The following is a 19,144-nucleotide window of genomic DNA, read 5'->3' as shown; positions in this document are numbered from 1 at the left end:
TGAGTTATGTTTTCTCTTCCTACATGCAACACTTGGGATAATGTTCTACAAAGAGTTCACATCCAATAATATTTTTCTTGACTTAACTCTGTCTAAAAGGATGAGCCTCTGGTTTTGTGTGTATGTGGAAGAGAAGCTGGAGGGGAGGGAGGAGATCATAGTAACTGTTGTTGAGAGAAATCTGTGGTGAAAACAAATATAAGTAGGAATCAGATTTTCCTTTTATAATACAGTGTTGTTTAGAAATAGGAAAAATTTTTTTAAAGATTTATTTATCTGAAAGGGTTACATAGAGAAGGAGAAGCAGAGAGAGAGAGGGAGGGAGGGAGTGAGGGAGGTCTTCCATCTGCTGGTTCACTCCCTAATTGGCCACAATGGCCAGAGTTGCGCTGATCTGAAGCCAGGAGCCTCTTTTGGGTCTCCCATGTGGGTGCGGGGGCCCAAGGACCTGGGTCGTCATCTACTGCCTTCCCAGGCCATAGCAGGGGACTAGAACCAGAACCCATATGGGATGCTGGCACTGCAGGTGGTGGCTTTACCCGCTATGCTATGGTGCTGGCCCTGAGAAATAGGAAAATTAAGTAAGGGATATATTACTACACTTTTTGGTTTTGTACTCACTTGGAGTATGATATAAATTGATAGATGATTGACAGAATTAATTTTAAAAAGCAATTTTAAAAACTGACAATACCAGTTGTGTACATGTCAGTGTGGTTACAGGAGCCTCTAGAATTTAGCATCAGCCTTTCATGACTCCTGAAGAAATTTCTATGACACTTTAGGCTATTATAATGAACACCAAATGGACTTATAACCCTCATCTAAAATGCAACAAAAATAGGAGACTGCTTATTAACAACTTTAAGTTCTTATTCCAAATATTCTTCCAAATCAAGAACTCAGAAAACACAGGTTTGGCATTATTCTGCCTTGGCTTCATGGCTAATGATGAATATACTTGATGAGGAATACTTCACTTTAAGTGGCAGTTCTGAAGTACTTGCATGGAAGGTGGCGCACAATTAAAATTATTCCAACAGTCTGTTATGCACTGTACACAAGTAATAAAATTAATGGATGCACTTCAAGTAATGATCCATTTCCTCTGGGTGCAATATATTTATTCATAGACTATTTCAGGGGTTGTTTAGAAAGTGAGATGTGAATGGATTATGATCCATTATCCCTGAGATTCTAATGTGCTACTGCAAAATGGTTTTCCTAAGTATTGTTCATAATGCCTAGTGAATTAATGTTTGTATTCTGAAACAGCTAACAAAAATTTGAAAATCAAATGCTCAAATGATTGATACTTAAACTTTGAAGGTATTTAAACTTAAAAATTGTAATGAAAATTAAAATTTTAAATTGAGTTATGGTACACAGTTCTATGAAATACATGCAAAATAGTTATATATAATAGTAAACTTTTTTAAAAAATGATTTATTTGAAAGTCAGAGTTACACACAGAGAAGGAGAGTCAGAGAGAGAGAGGTCTTCCATCCGCTGGTTCACTCCCCAGTTGGCCACAAGGGCTGGAGCTGAGCAGATCCGAAGCCAGGAACCAGGAGCTTCTTCTGGGTCTCCCACAAGGGTGCAGGGACCCAAGGACTTGGGCCATCCTCCACTGTCTTCCTAGGCCACAGCAGAAAGCTGGATCCGAAGTGCAGCAGCTGGGACGCGAACCAGTGCCCATATGGGATGCTGGAGCTTCAGGCCAGGGCTTTAACCCACTGCGCTACAGCACCGGCCCCGATAGTAAACTTCTTCATATGCAATTATTCACTTATAGAACATGTAGAGCCCTTATTTATTTTAGAAATGGTTAATGGATGTTCTTATGTCACCAGTAGTACTGGCAAATGGATGAGAATTAATTCATAAAGTCAAAAAATAGCATTTCTAATATTCTTTCAAGAATGATGTTCTAAATGTTATGACATGCTTCTGATGCGTTGCCCAAGTATTTTAAAACACATTTGAAGAAAGAGAGATATCTATATATGACTTTTTGATTCTGTGTTTATTGCTCGCTAATGTTTGTATTCATATGAGGTAAGCTATTGAATTGGTGTTTGGCGAGTTTGCAAGTATAGAGTAGTTACTCTCTTCCTATTCTAAAAAATAACTCTATGAGATAATGCCAGACATGTCCTAGAGGGGCTTACAGTTTAGAAAGACAAGTTATACTCTAGTTTAACAACAAGCATGTTCACAAGTTAATTAATGCAATGCTTATATACAAATTTTTCATAATTAAGCTTATGATTCTCTGGGTTTAATGTGTCTTTGTTAGTGACATCTAGAATTTTTTTATTTTAAAGTATTAAACATTTGATTAATATATAATACAGCTAGTCATTTCTGTTTTTAATGTTTTGTTTAGTTGTCCCTTGCTACAATTTTAAAAAGTTACAAATATATGATCAAATATTCTAAGAATCCCTAAAAATTCTTAGCAGTACATTGCTAGTTATTGATAAAACTTCTTAAGCAATTTATACATTTATGCTCTATATCTCATATTACTTCCAATTTATATAATAAAAATTAGTAATGATTTAAAATATCAATCATTTTTCTTAAATAATCTCTTTCAGTTATTACAAAAGGAATCTGTCTCCCTCTAATTTCAACACTTGAGAGATCTAGTCTTTTTTCTTAATTCCTACATGTTCTTTGCTGTTTTCTTTACATAGATATTCCTTACTATTCATTGGTCACCTAACATGTAGAACAATTTAAACAAGTATTATCTATATTAACTCAGGGTTGATTCTGTTTTAATCATATTGTATTAGAAAAGTGAGACTTGATGAGATTAGATGATGTCTAGTAAAGGGGCATCAATTTTGAACTTAGTTCTAGTAGCAGAGTACTCACTATTATATAGATAATATATATAATAGTATATATATATAATACATAATATAATATATATAATAGTGAGTACTCTGCTACATATATAATATATATATGTTTATTTTTATATTTAAAGGCAAAGATACAGAGAAAAGATATTAAATCCCACTCATTTATTCTCCAAATGCCTGCAACAGTCAAGGCTGGGCCAGGCCAAAGCCTGGAGCCCAGAACTCCATCTGGGTCTCCCACCCACATGGATGTCAGGAACTCAAGTACTTGAGCCATCACCTGCTGCCTTACAGGCTGCACATTAGCAGCAATCTGGAACCAGAAGTAGAGCTCAGACTCAAGCCCAGGAATTCCAATATAGGTTGTGTGTGTTCCAAGTAGCAACTTAACCACTATGCCAAACAGCCCCCCCTAAAATTCCCACTGTTAATGTCTAATACCTTTCTGCCTGCCACTCCCTTTATCCTGACATGAAAGTCCTCCTTTATGTGGAAGTCCCATGACTTCCATAAAATTGAATATATTAAATTACAAAGATCAATATGCAAATAAGAGTGTTATAATTTCATAGTCTTATGGGCTTATACAAATTTGACTTTTCTCCTTTGTTTTTGTTCCTTTTGCAGTAATATTTAGCACCCTAATGTTTATTGGGACAATATAGTGTTTTGTGTAATGCTCAACAATGATTCATTAAAACCTGTCCCTGAATTTCAATAGTCACCACCGAACCCATTGGCACTTTATTATAGTTTATCTTTTGTAAAAGAATAACAGATGTTATTAATATTGAGTATTAACTTAGGATTTTATTTTTCCATTTGCTAGCAGTCTTCATGAGTTTGACCTTTCTCCAGGGCACATATTTCTCTGTTCCTTTATTATTAGACAAATGTTAAATAAAACTCAGTCTAGCAGGAGTCCATCCATACTTGTAATTTACTTAAGATCTCTTATTAGCCTAGTTAAAGTTTGGCTCATCTTGTAACACATGGACTTCCTTTTTGAAAATGCTTATTCAACTTTAACTCATTTTAAGGCAAAACATTTTTCCTAAGCATCTGATCCATGGCACAGTTTTGATACATTAACTAATGTAGTTTAAAAACTCTCCCCAGTGAAGGAAAAGCTTTACAGTGAGCTCATGCTCCCTTTGACATCCTTGTAGATAAATGTAGAAATTGGAAACATTCAAATATTCATTATTTCAAACATACAAGAATGTTATCATATCTTACACAGTTATGTTTTAAAATGCATGATATTTGGGGCAGGTGCTGTGCAATGGGTTAAGCCATTACTTGGAACACCCATATCCCATACTGTAGTGCCTGGGACCAAGTCTTGACTACTCTTGTGTTCCCATAGTTTCCTGCTCATGCACCTGAGAAGGCAGCAGATGAGGGCTCACTTGCATGGGACTCTGCCATTCATAATGCAGACTTGCATGGATCTCCTTGCTCCTGGTTTAGGTCCGGCCCAACCCTGGCCATTGTAGGCATTTGGGGAGTGAACGAACAAATGCAAGATATTTCTCCATCTCCCCACCACTCTCCATTTAAGATAAATAAATCTTTAAAAATAAAATGCATGATATTATGTGTAATCAATATTTTTCATTATATATTGCATCTGTTAGGAAAGAAAATATAAAACTAATGTGTCTAAAATGTCTAAATTTAGGGAAATAACTTTAGAGAATATATATATTTTTCTTTATTTTTATTTTTTAACTTATTTAATAAATTTCCAAAGTACAACTTTTGGATTATAGCAGCTTTTCCCCCCATAACCTCCCTCCCACCCGCAACCATCCCATCTCCCACTCCCTCTCCCATCCCATTCTTCATCAAGATTCATTTTCAATTATCTTTATACACAGAAGATCAATTTAATATATACTAAGTAAAGATGTCAACAGACTGCACCCACACAGAAACACAACGTATAAAGTATTGTTTGAGTACTAGTTATACTGTTAATTCACATTGCATAACACATTAAGGGCAGAGATCCTACATGGGGAGTAAGTGCACAGTGACTCCTGTTATTGATTTAACAATTGACACTCTTGTTTATGGTGTCAGTAATCACCCTAGGCTCTTGTCATGAGTTGCCAAGGCTATGAAGCCTTTTGAGTTCGCCAACTCCGATCTTATTTAGACAAGGCCATAGTCAAAGTGGAAGTTCTCTCCTCCCTTCAGAGAAAGGTACCTCCTTCTTTGATGGCTCGTTCTTTCCGATGGGATCTCACTCACAGAGATCTTTCATTTAAATTTAACTGAAAAGTGATCTCTGTTAAATATAAGAGTGGGAATAAGAGAGGAGATGTACAGTTCAGCACATGCTCAATTGGACTTACCCCTAATGGTAGAGTTAGAAACTTGCCAGGGGATTCCAATTCAATCCCATCAAGGTGGCATATACCAATGCCATCTCACTAGTCAAAGTGATCAGTTTCAGTTCATAATTGATCATAAGGATAGGATTAAGTGCCAAAGGGATCACATAAACAAGACTAGTGTCTGCTAATACTAACTGATAGAATTAAAAAGGAGAGAACAATCCAACATGGGAAGCAGTATACACAGCAGACTCATAGAATGTCAGATGTCCTAAACAGCACTCTGCCCTCAGAATCAGCCCTTAAGGCATTCAAATCTGGCTAAAAAGCCCATGAGAGTACTTCAGGCATGGAAAATCAAGACACTGTGGCAAATATATATATATATATATATATATATATATATATATATATATATATTTTAAACTATAACAGCATATTCTAAAATGATGATAATTTTGTGTGTTCAGTTTTATCCTTGATATCATTTTCCAGATTGAGTTTCATTCCCTATAGATGACCTTCAAACTTTTAGATCAATATCCACATTTATAAATGAAAAGTTTTTCATATTAGAAAGATTTTTTTCCTAATGTTTGTTTAACTTCCTTAGGTCCATGATCAATCCATTTCTGGCCTTCTCTAGCAGAGAAAATAATTCATTTTAGACAAATTATTTTCCTTGTGTAGATAAGCATACAAATTATAATATTTCAGTGAATTCAGACTCATTTATAAAAGTAAAAAAGCAAGTTAGTTTCTGCACATTAATTTTCATAATACATATTATTTTTAATATTTATTTGAAAACATCCAACAAGTTTTTGTTCATGATCAACCTTCCACCTCTCCATTAGTTTTACCACTTTTTTTAAAATTGAGGTATACTACACTTCTACATCATATGTCATCTTATTTATTTATGACATTCATATTTGTCTTAGATGCTACTCTAATAATTTGCAATCAGTAATCAGAAATCATCTTCATACTTATATACCTTTAACACTAAATAGTTTAATTTGAAATCACACGATGAATACTTTTGTAATTGCAATGTAGTGGTTTTCAGATCTTTCAGCCTGTGACTTCAGGACATATATTTAAGATTTAAAATTTTTTTTTTCTAGAGGGTGTTAATGCCGACAGTATCAAACAAGCCTTGGAACAGCTGAACAGCCGGTGGATAGAGTTCTGCCAGTTGCTAAGTGAGAGACTACACTGGCTGGAGTATCAAAACAGCATTATCACTTTCTATAATCAGCTACAACAATTGGAGCAGATGATAACTACTGCTGAAAACTGGTTGAAAACCCAACCCACCACTGCTTCAGAGCCAACAGCAATTAAAAGCCAGTTAAAAATGTGTAAGGTAAGAATATTTCCTTCTTCCATTTGGAACATGATAAATAGGTATTTCTTGGCATTTCCAAAAGACAGTAGCAGAGTGTTTAGTAATGAAATTTCAACCTCCTACAGATTTAGCTAAGCCACTCAAGATCAAAGTATAAGCAAAGAAAAACAGTTTGAATAGATAATATATGGATGTCCAAATTCTAAAATTGTATTGTCGGTTTGTAAAAGGATGAGACAATTTGGAAATATGGAAACCACATGCATGCTTCAAAAACTGGCCTCTACTTTGGAACTCTTTATTTGCTAACAGCAAACTCCATTCACATTTTAAAATGTAGACTCCACACAAATAACTAGAAACACAGGTCGTAGTAAACTGATAGGCTCTACAGTTGGATACATAAGGAGAATCTTTAAAGCTGATGGCCCACTCAAATTAGGGTATTATGAAGAAGATTTCTTTAAAGAAACATAGATTCCAAAGATGGTTAGAATGTAGAAGAGCCACAAGGATAGGGAAATAAACCAGCAAGAGAGCTATTACTTCTGATAAGTCAGAATGGATGAAAGAGAAGGGAGCTATGGAAACCTAAAGGGACAGAGTCAGAGTCTCATGGAAAAGGCAGGCTTAGGAGCCAGCCCAAGATACCCTCATAGAAACAGAGCCAGGAAAATCAACACAATACTTTACTTTCCTCTCTACCTGTGTGGACAGGGATCTAAAGTCACTAAATTAACAAAGTGCTATGATCTGTTAAATATCAGTCATCTGGGTCATGGAATGGTGAGCAGTGCATCTGGAAAGGCGATTGAGAGCTGGTTTAAGAGGGGCTGGAAAGATATTAAAGTAACATTTCTGTAAGTGTATGAAAACAAAAGATATAAAGTAACGAAACTAGTTTGAATTTTTTCCATTGTTGCTATGAACTATGCATTTTTCATGGGTGAAAAATTGACTAGAGGATGGATTAAAAGGTTTCCAGGATGAACTTTTCATGATAGATTGAGATGATTGTGTTGAATACAAAAAGCTATGAATGGGAGTTAATTCGCATACTTTAAAGGAGTGGTTTAAATAAAGGGAAAGTGAAGAGGGACCTTGGAAAAGGTATTGAAACCATTTTGAAGGGTCAAACAGATAAAGGACTTGATGATTCTTTTCCAATGACTTATAGCTTTGTGAGGTTATAAAAGAAAATCGGGAGGTATATTTTTAGATAAACACTGAAGTGTAGGTATCAATTTAGTTTTTTAGGCAAACATCCAAATCTAGGGAATTACTGTATATGGAGCCATTTTATAGTTAAATAATAGAATCTTTGGGTTTTATGTATGAATTAGTAGAATAACTGATTTGTATTATTTTTTTCAACAGAAATCAGATGTTGCCTTAGCCTGATTCTTGATAATACGTTGCAGAAATCAGTAACACCACACTTGCAAAATATATTTACCAATAAAATATATGATAGATCTTCAAAATGTTAATGGAAAATATATATTATGGAAAGGCTCTTCATGGATTTCAAAAAGTTTTTGCACCAAAATAAACTTACCTTGTGGTTATATTTTTCCCCACAAACTTTTGAAGTACCCTTGTATGTTCAGTGTTTCTAATTGCCCAAAACAATGCTAATAATTAGCTTGGTTACAATACATTAAAACATTAACTGCATGGATTAAACAATATAAATGTGTTTCCTCAAAGTTCTGGAAGGTTGAAAATCCAAGATCAAGGTCTGTTAGGGTTTACATTCTGGCAATGGATCTTTAAAATAAAAGCTTTATTTTTATTTATTTGAATTGCAGAATTACGGGGAGAGGAAGAGAGACAAAGAAAGCTTCCATCCACTGGTTCATTCCCCAAATGGCTGCAGTGGCCAGGGCTGGGCCAGGCTGACAGTGGGAGCCCAGAGCTTCTACTAGGTCTCCCACGTAGGTGCAGGAGCCCAAGCACTTGTGCCATCCTCTGCTGCTTTTTCAGGTGCACCAGCACAGAGCTGCTCTGAAGTGGAGCAGTCAGGATGCAGGCATCATAGGTGGAGGCCCAACCTGCTACACCACAACACCAACCCCTGGCAATGTGTCTTGACCAAGACAGAGCCAACAACCTTGATGTAGGGGTATTTGAATTAATGTGTGAGGAGTTGGATTTATTGAAGAGAACAAGAGTCTCAAGGCAGAAAGAATCCAGAGAGAGCGAGCAAGAAAGACCAAGCAACTGAAAGAAGTTCCATGTGAATGCTGAGAGTAGAAGAGCTGAGAAATAGGAGGCAGAGACAAAGCAGTGACTACAGGAATGCTAGGATGCTAGGAATTTAATCTGAATCTGAGGATCATATGGCAGTTGCTGGAGATTGTATATAGTAGGGCACATCAAAAAACTTCTTGGGAAACAGATAAAAAAGAGAAATTTGCTGTGGTATAAAATTTTGAAATCTATGCATGTGACAGGACGTCAAAAGGTTCACGAAAATTGTGTATCATGGAAAATTATTTAAAATGGATTTGAACACATTTTGCACCCAAGTAAGTTTATCTTTTAAATCTGTTTTTCCATGTACCATTTGCAATACCTTCATAGTAAACATATTTTTGAGGTTTAGGAAGTCACCCAAAATGAAAAAAAAAATTGTATTATATCCAGTCACAAAAATTCAAATTGTGTTGACACAGTCCCCCCTCTCTTGATGACCTGTTACTCTTCCTCTCACCCATTGGTTCCTATGCCTTTTAGATGTTTACTTTTGGTAAAATATTTAGCAAAATATGCTTAATACTCATACAAAAGCTAAAATATATGCTGTTTGGCTGTTAGTGATAAGTAAATAGAATATTATGTCATGTTTGTCAGTGCTTTCTGATACTTGGAGATGCTTTAAAAACTGGACTACAGATTTAGCTCATAATCTAATTCTGGAAAAAAAAAAACTATTCCCTAATATGTTGGTGATGGAGAACCTCTTGAGAGTTGGAGGAATCCCATGGCTCCTTTCTGAGAAGAATACAAAAGCTTCCATCAGACAGTCATATGATTTTAAAAGATAGACTCACAGGGGGAAACTTACTCTGCAGGAAAATCACAACAAGTGTTTTAATGGAAATAATGTCTAATTGTTAACATCTTATAAATGTATATTTCTGTTCAAAATGATCTCGCCTCTGATTTATTATCAGAACTTAAAGGTCTCAACTGAACACTTGGGCAAATGTTCTAGTAGCTTCAGAGTGCCCTTTGTTTTGAAAAACATACTTGGCTATACCATGGGCTCCTTCTATAGCCCCCTAAACAGGAAAATGATTGCCTTCCATCTGGCCAAATGTAAATCAGGATGTTAACTGTTTACAGCAGATGCCAATGCTACAATTTGAAAATCTAGTATACAAAGTATATGTCCATATTTCTATAATAAAAATAGAATATTACCCTTGACCTCTCATCTTATTCTTTATCCATGAATACACATCGACCTTCTTGTGCTTGATAAGATTTATATTAGAATGAAGATGCCTCACCTCTTCATTTTGCTAAATGTCTTTGATCTTCACCCACCCAAAAAATTGAATTGTCAGAGATGAGCTTACCTGAATAAACCCATTCTTTTATATCTTCTCTTTAAATCTTCTAGAAATCAGGACAAGTAGCGCTGTTCATTAGGTACACTTGCCACCATGAAAGAATTTATGTCATAAAGGTATCTCTTATTTCAACAAAATGGATGCAACTGGAAACCATTATGCTCAGTAAAATAAGCCAGTCCTCAAAAGACAAATATCATGTTTTCTTTGATATGTGGTAGTTAATATAGGATACAAAAAATGTGTAGGAATAAAGCTGTTACCATGTGATTTGATTATTGTTTTTAGCCTTTGACTATACTCCTGTGGAATAGTGGTCTTCCTACTTTTTACTTGTTGAATATTATGGTTAGTGGTGCATTAAGCCTGTGATTAAAGAGTGAATTGAAATTATATTTTTGCAACAAATTAAAGGAAAAATAAGGAAGGAAGGAAAGAAGGTGGTTAGGGAAGGGACAGAAGGAGAGAGGGAAGTATGGCTATCTTAGTATTGTACCTGTGGGGGCCTGCAATATGGATTAGCAGGTAACACAAGCACATGCAGCGCAGGCATCCCATATGGGTGCTGATTTGAGTTCTGGCTGCTGCTCCACTTCCAATCCAGCTCCCTGCTAATGCACCTTGGAAAACAAGAGAAGGTGGCCCAAGTGCTTGGGTCCCTGAACCCACATGGGAAATGTGTATGAACCTTCTGGCTCCTGGCTTCGGACCTGACCAGGTCCCACCCATTGCAGCCTTTTGGAGAGTGGATCAGCGGGTGGAAGATTCTATCTATCTATCTTTCCCTCTCTCTCCCTCTCTCTTCTCTCCTCTCCTCTCCCTCCCTCTCTCTCTCTCCCCCTGTCTCTCCCTTTCCCTGTCTCTTCCTCGCTCTCTCTCTCCCCCTCTCTGTAAACTCTGTTTTTCAAATAAATGAATCTTAAAAAAAATTTACCTATTAAATACATGAAATTTATTTTATATTAATAAAATTACAAAAAGTGTCTATCAACACTAATATAAAATTTATTCTCTCCAAGAGTATATATGCAGCTAAAATAATTGCTGATTTTTTTGCCTTTTCATTTTGATTTCCAGGAAGCTCAGATTTAAATTTAGTTCGTAATTACTATAATTCTTTCAATTTCCCCCTCCTCCTAATTGGCTCATGATCCAATTTTTTTTTTTTAGTTTTAATTATCCTGCTTTTTACATATTAAATGGTAAACAATCCTCAGGTAATTTTTTCTAAAAGTTGCATAGGTATGAATTATGAATATGCAACCATGGTAACAATACTTTTAAAGGAGAATTTCAAAATTTCACTTTGAGTTCAAAATATATCTGTATTAAATTCAAACTAATCACAACTTCTCTGGAAACACAAATATGAAAACATGTAAACAAATAATAGGACTGACCAGAAGAAACATAGTATGTCATAAATTTTAATTACATGTATAATTTTAAATCTTCTATAAACTACATTTTGAAAGAAAATAAGTAAACGAACTTCAGTAATGTTTTATTTAACATGACTTATCAAAAATACTATTAAAAATCAATATTTTAAAACTGAGATAGTTTCTGTTCTTAGTTTTTCATACTTATTCTTCAAAAGTCAGTGTATATTTTGTAATTTCAGCACGTGTAAATTTCTTCTCAGCAGCCACATGTAGCTAGTGACTACTATATTGCACAGCACATTAGCATCCGTGTTCTCTTAACATCCAAATCAGGATATTATGAAGATTAAAAAGAGGTGCTAGTAATTTTGGCAGAACAGTAAGAGAAAACCTAGACAAACCCTTACAATAATTGAGTAACAATTTCCTTCTGGTCAAAAGAATAAATGGGGCCATGTGAAAGGTAGATTAGAGATATAAATATATGAACACTATGTACACATATAATACATCTAAATATATATTTATAATGTGTGTGTGTATATATATATATATATATATACGTTCTCATATGTTTGGGTGTATATACTTTGTTTTAAACAAGTGAAAAAAACTGCCATTCATTGAATGAGCTTAGAAGTTTCATCAGATCACATCATACAGAGATAAGAGGAATGCAGTCAAACATGCATCTTCGACCCATGGAAAGGATTTAAGGTTATCCCCAGCAGTTTTCAACAGAACACATTCATGCCTATTGATGCTGTAAATTATGTTGACTTGAAAATAAAGATCATTATTTATGATAGAATAAGCTGAATGAAGAGCTTCAGTATTCTTAAATTGATGACCCATGGGAGAGTCTTGCCTAAATTGTTATGGATGTGTCACATCCTTATGTTTTTTAAGAGTGTCAGGCCAAGCTTGTGTAACTGCTTTTAACACATTTCTTTACAAAAATATAATGTATGCAAATTTAAAGTGTTATTTATTGATAATACTCTAAATTATGGCACAGGATGAAGTCAACCGGCTGTCAGCCCTTCAACCACAAATTGAGAGATTAAAAATTCAAAGCACAGCCCTGAAAGAGAAAGGACAAGGGCCAATGTTCCTGGATGCAGACTTTGTGGCCTTTACAAATCATTTTAACCAAGTGTTTGCTGATGCACAGGCCAGAGAAAAAGAACTACAGACAAGTAAGTAAAAACACTTAAAAGAATTAACTTGAGATTTTTCAAATCAGTTATTTGTGGGGCAAGCAAAAAGTACCAACATAAAATAATTTCTGTCTGTGCAACCGTGTTCCCTACAATGTCCTACAACCTACATTAACAAGGAAAGAAATGCTGGTGTTGGAAAACAGACACATTAAATATTTGGATTTCTTTCACCCCATAATTATTTTATGACTTTGAGGTAGAACTAAAACATGTTTTGTATAGGTGTAACATCTCCTTGGTAGGTTGCAGTTTCAGAGTCAGACATGTTAAACATTGAAGGAAATAAAAGAAGAATTGAGACATTGTAAGTAGATTTTCATTAACTCTGGTTGTTCTATGTGCAGGGATATTTAGGCATCTTTTGATACTTCTATCAACTTGTCTGAACACTATTATAGCCATAGTTTATATATGGCATCTAAAACTCAGGAAAGATTACTCTTTGGGCTACACTTTACTATTGGATCCCTTTATTAACATAAATGCCTTTTTTATCCTTTGATGGAAAAATAAAAGTGGATCAATTATGTAAAGGAATACCACATGACTAGCAAATATTTTAACATGTCCCTTTTGTCTCTCACTAACATCCTCATATAAAATGTTATTACATAGGATCTGCTGTAAAGTATCTCTACTCATCAGCTTAATTTTAATACAAAAATTCTTTTTAGATGCAGGTTTATGAACTAATTTAATCAATAGTAAATTAATGATCCACCATACACATGCATACATATGTTCATGTGTGCACAAGGAGGATTATAAAATATAATTGGGATGTAAAGCATTAAGATAAAAATAATCTTTAAAAATCCCTTCCCCAAATTTGTGAAAAAGACATGAATATATATATTTGTTTTCTACTAAAATTTTATTTAGTTAGAAACACATTTTCTTTTTGCTTTGCATATATTCAAAGACTTTACCATAAAATAACAGTTCTAGAATTAATATACTGATATGTATGGGGCTTTTCTCACTTCCTAGCATTTATTTCTATAAAAATAAGGTGAACTAGGTAAAGCCAAAATATAAATACATAATTTTTCTTGCATTTCAATGCTGTTTTTGGTAAAGAATTTATTTTTTTGAAAGTGAATCAAGTAGTAAAAGTTTACAATAATATCAGCTCCCTCTAGTGGATTTCAACATAGTTGTTACTGTGCTTGTATAAAATTAACTATGGAAAATATTTGGAAATGTCCTGAATTTTCAAACATTAACCTACTTACCTTTGATACATTTTTCTTGTCATAAAATCTATGTACCACCCTTAAAGCCAAGTACTTTCTGGTAGACATTGTTGACTGGTAGACAAAATAAGCTATTCATTGAAAAATTATTTGAATTTACATTTACCTATTGATCCTCCACTTTTCACCATTTAATTTAAAGAGTTTCAGAATATACTACTTGGTAATTGCTGATATTTTCTTAATTACATAATTTGTCCATGATATCATAAATATGTAATAGTATATACTCTATTCATACAGCTATCAATTCATCTACCTATATCAACGATAGTTCTTTTTTCTTTCATACATATGTATGATGATTGTTTTTAAAACTTTGAAATTTTTCACTCTATTTATATCTAAATAAAATGGCATCCCTTACACTTTATTTGCTAAAATATCTCCATCATTTTTATTCATCCTCTTGGAAAGCTTATTTTGAGAAATTAATAATCATTTAATTAAATATGAAATTTATAGGTAAAATAAATGAAAATGTTACTGTGCTAGATAATAATACAATGTTTTGCTGATGTGTAAAAAACTGTATATGTGCATGCTCTACCCTCAACAGGCACCAGGGTTGTAAATTGCATTTCTTGTATTCCTAACAGTACTTTGAACATACTAAGTATTCAACTAATAAGAGCTACCAGAAGTACTTAGGAGTCTGTCTTGACTTCTAGTTCCTCTTACCTTTTTTTCTTTATTTTTCTTACAGTGAAACAAATACCTGACTTTTTAAGTATACTTTGAGTAGTGCAAACCAATATGAGGAATTGGTGGATGTTACTTGGCAAAAGTGAAATGGGGAAATGATATTAAAAGATAAAGTACACCCTATGTGCATAGTACTTTGTAGTCTATAAATAACTTCTCCCTTAGTTATTATTTTTAAAGATTTTAAAAAAGTATTTGAAAGAGTTAGAGATCTTCCATCCACTGGTTGACTTCCTTCTTGGCCACATTGGCTGGGGCTGGGCCAGACAGAAGCCAGGAGTCTGGAACCCCATCCAGGTCTCCCACGTGGGTGGCAGAGGCCCAAGTGCTTGAGGCATCCTCTGCTATTTTCACAGTCACATTAGCGGGGAGCTCGATTGGAAGAGCAGCTGGAACTCAGATGGAAGCTCCTATGGATGCTGGCATCACAGGTGGCAGTTTAACCCCATGCACCACAAAGTCGGTCACCTCCCTCAATTATGTGACTGTAGAACTCAGAGAACAGCCCCTTCGATAAATGTTTTTATTATCATAATGTCACAAGTAGCTAATGCGGCTTGAATAAGTGAAAAGAAGGAAATGGATGATATAGAAACTATATATCATACATGAATATATTTATAACAGTATTACTTATAACTAAAAAGTGGAAGTAGCAAAATAGGAATATCTGTACAACATAATATTGTTCAGTTGTAAAACTGAAGATATATTATACTGATATGTTTTGCAGCAAGGATTAACCATGAAAATATTATTCTAGGTGAAAGAAACAGACCATATGTCATATGGTTTCATTTCTAGGAAATGTCAATAATAGGTAAATCTACAGAGACAGAAAGTAGATTAGTGGCTTCCCAGGTCTGAGAGGTTATAAGTGTGGAATTGTCTCCCAAAATACTTGCCACAATATTTTTCTAAAAAGCACAAGCCAGAAAGGGCATGTTCTACTGTAGATGAATATAGAAAACATAGTTCCTATTTTGTCATATTATTTGAACAAAGGATAAATTAATTGTCATTTCTAAATGTAAATAAAAGTGACTGGGCATTGAAGTGCAATGGGGTAAGCCCCTTTTTAGGAGGTCCAGCATGCCATATCAGAAGGCTGGTTCAAGGTCCTGCTACTAGGCTTCTGATTCAGCTTCTTGCTAATGCACTTGGGAAGGCAGTGAATGATAGTCCAAGTGTTTGGACCCCAGTTAACCAAGTGGGAGATGTGGATGGAACTTCTCGCTCCTGGCTTTGGCCTAGCCCAGTCCTGGCTGTCGCGGGCATTTGGGGGAGTACCCAGCAGGTTGAAGCTATTTCTCTCTCTTTCTCTGACTTTCAAATAAATTAATCATTAATACAAACTAGAAAAGAAAATAAGCTATCACCACTTGTAATAATAAATAATACATGTTGTCAAGAATATGGAGAAAAAGATACCCTAATAAAACGTTGATGGGAATGTATACTAGAACATTATGGAAGACAGTCTGGAGATTCCTCAGAAGTCAAAAAATGGATCTGCCATATAACCCAGCCATTCCACTTCTGGGAAGGTAGCCAAACAAAATAGAATCAGCACATGAAAGAGTTATCTTTACCCCCATGTTTATAGCAGCTCAATTCAAAATAACTAAGATATGGAATCAATCCAGACGTTCATCAATTTAAGACTAAAGAAACTGTGATATATATACACAATGAAATACTAAGCCATAGCAAAGAATGAAATCCTGTCTACTGCAAAAGAGAGAGAGGTAAGGGGAAGGGAGAAAGAGAGAAAGAAAACGATATACAGAGTACAAAAAAATTTAATGTGTATGAATAAACTTGACATGATTTGATTCTTATTTATATCCCTTGTCTATTCCTGCAGAACAGTAGTTTTTCTATGTTTTATTTGTATAATTCTTTGTTTAGAGTGGTATTGAAGTTGTGATTGTAAATTAAAGTATGTTATCACAAAAAATGTTTTAAAAAAGGAAAGAGAGATTGGAGGAAGAGAAGGATGAAGAATTGTTTCTGTGAAATCTGTTCTCTATATATTAATAAATAAATTTTAATAATAGCTGAAATTTCCAGAAAAATTTTTGTTCAAGAGACCAAATAATCTGATTTATATTTTTGAAGAAAAAAAAAAACAGCCTTTAACTGGTATGTAAGGGGAAAATTGAATGTGGGTTTGAGGGAAAAAGTAGGGAGACAGGTAGAAATGTATCCATAGAGGGAAGAGATTATTTTACCTTGGACTTGAGTTGTGATATGGATGATAGAGAAAAATAAATGTATAGGTGCAGCCCTAAAGAAGTGATGATGCAGAGAGGTGTGTTGGGGGATTATCTCTCTCTCTCTCTCTCTTTTTTTTTTAAACATTTATCTATTTATTTGAAAGTCAGAATTACACAGATTGAGGAGGAGAGGCAGAGAGAGAGGTCTTCCATTCGCTGTGTGGATCCAAAGCCAGGAGCCAGGAACTTCTTCTGGGTCTCCCTCGCGGGTGCAGGGGCCCAAGGACTAGGGCTATCCTCTACTGCTTTCCCAGGCCAGAGCAGAGAGCTGGATCAGAAGTGCAGCAGCTGGGACCCGAACCTGCAACCATATGGGATACTGGCACTGCAGGCAGCGGCTTTACCCACTATGCCACAGTTCTGGACCTGGGCGGTGGGGGGTGAGGGATACTCTTAGCAGAATTAGAGAATATCTGTTCCCTCTCGGAGGCATAGTAGAAGAGCATTTTAAGATAGCCTCCCAAAATGCTCTCTGCGACTATAGTTGAAAACTTTGTGGTTAGTCCCTGATACTCCATGTTAAGACACTGAGATTAACAAAGGAAACAAATATTGGCTTGAGCTCACTCTCTCAGTTTGAGGTCAGAAAATTGTGCTGTTTTACTTTCTGAAAACCTTAAATTTTATTTAAGAAATTAATATGGCTATGTAATATTTACTCCAGTAGAAATATACTCTGTTACTTTGCTTCTTAGCTCCAGAAATAATTAAGACAGCTTGGTAAATGGTCCCTTTTAAATTCTATTTTATTTATCAATTCCATCAACAGCAAGAATAACTGACATTTATTTTATATGGCTATGTATTTTATAGAAGTGCCATCCAACAAAAACAATGTGACCCACACATGTAATTGTAAATTTTCTAAACATTTTTAAAGGTAAAATTAATTTTGTTATATACTTTATTTTAAAAGTGGCAAAATAGTATTGTTTCAACATGAAATCATGATACAAAATATAGAAGCAGTTTTTCATTGTTTTATACTAAGTCTTAAAAATCTGGTGTGTTTTTTTGCTTGCAGAACATCTCAATTCAGACTGGCCATATCTCAAGCACTCTGTAGACCAGTGTAAGCTAGTGACTACATTATTGGACGGCATAGATATAATCTATCACTCCCTGACATTTAAGTACCTTTCTACACACTAAATATTTTTAATTTTTGTGAGGAGGGATAGTTTTGATTTTTTTTTTAAGTCTTAGAACCTAATATTCTGAGATCTCAGAATTATGGCAAGAGTTCTCTCTTAAAACAAGATAAAAATCTGAACTTTCAAAACAGGTCTGTGTTTATCTTGCTTTCCTGTTAAGGAGCTTTGCCCTTGACATAAACTCAGGTGTGTCAGAAAACGTGACACTCAATTTCATGCTTGGCTCTTTTTGTTTATAATGAGATAATCTTGGCTTACCTCTCACTCTCAACTTTTCTCACCTCTACTTTTCTCTCTTATTTTTTCCTGCAGCCCCTCCCTCTTTTAAGGCAGTTGGGCAAAGACAGGAATTTTTAAACAAAAAGTTCAGCAAACATTTTTTTCATTCATCTCCAAAAAATTTGAATGTGAATTTGCCCACACATTTTAATTGTCATCCTTCACAACCTCGTACTGAATGATTGAATTATTGAATATTAGTGGAATAGTTTTACCTTCAAAGATACACAGTATAGCATGATTGCCCTTAACATTTATATTCCCAATATTTTATAACATTTTACAAACATGCAATCAGTGGTATTGGTTTTCTTTTTTTATATATTCCCTAATCATAAGTGAGAAGTAAGAATTTATGTATATTTTTGAATGGTATTTTAGCAACAGAATTATTAAATTATCATAAAATTAATTTACTTGGAGATGATAGTTCTATATTTATTAAAAATATGTGGCTAAATGTTAAATCCACAGGACTGAATGTATCAAATGATATATAATTCTTTTATTCTGATAACTTGTTATATTGACTCTGTTTATTATTCTATTGCTCTAATTAAAGAGAAACCCATTAGTTGGATTAGTAATGCATATTTCTCCATAAAAGGAGGAAAGTCCTTATATGGAGCCTCACTATTTTTAGTCCTTTGCTGGGATTACAAAAGCAGCATTGACAAATACCTGGCTGAAGGGTAGAGCAGTTCAT

At 34.6% G+C, this 19,144-nt stretch overlaps 1 protein-coding gene across 15 annotated transcripts in view; it reads left to right on the top strand.

Moving 5' to 3' along the window:
• The window catches only part of DMD (dystrophin), a 2,249,390-nt gene that overhangs the window by 847,533 nt on the left and 1,382,713 nt on the right, over positions 1–19,144 (top strand). For all 15 annotated transcript variants that reach the window (XM_070067426.2, XM_051827673.3, XM_070067427.2 and 12 more), the window contains 2 exons: positions 6,353–6,594; positions 12,561–12,741. In XM_070067426.2, the coding sequence (XP_069923527.2) occupies positions 6,353–6,594; positions 12,561–12,741 (423 nt within the window). The remainder of the gene's footprint in view (positions 1–6,352; positions 6,595–12,560; positions 12,742–19,144) is intronic.

The sequence above is a fragment of the Oryctolagus cuniculus genome, chromosome X (genome assembly GCF_051225735.1).
Source record: "Oryctolagus cuniculus isolate XC-2025 breed Fujian yellow rabbit chromosome X, ASM5122573v1, whole genome shotgun sequence".
Taxonomy (NCBI): Eukaryota; Metazoa; Chordata; class Mammalia; order Lagomorpha; family Leporidae; genus Oryctolagus; species Oryctolagus cuniculus.
Note: the sequence above shows the minus strand (reverse complement) of the source record. Positions and strands in the feature narration are given on the sequence as shown.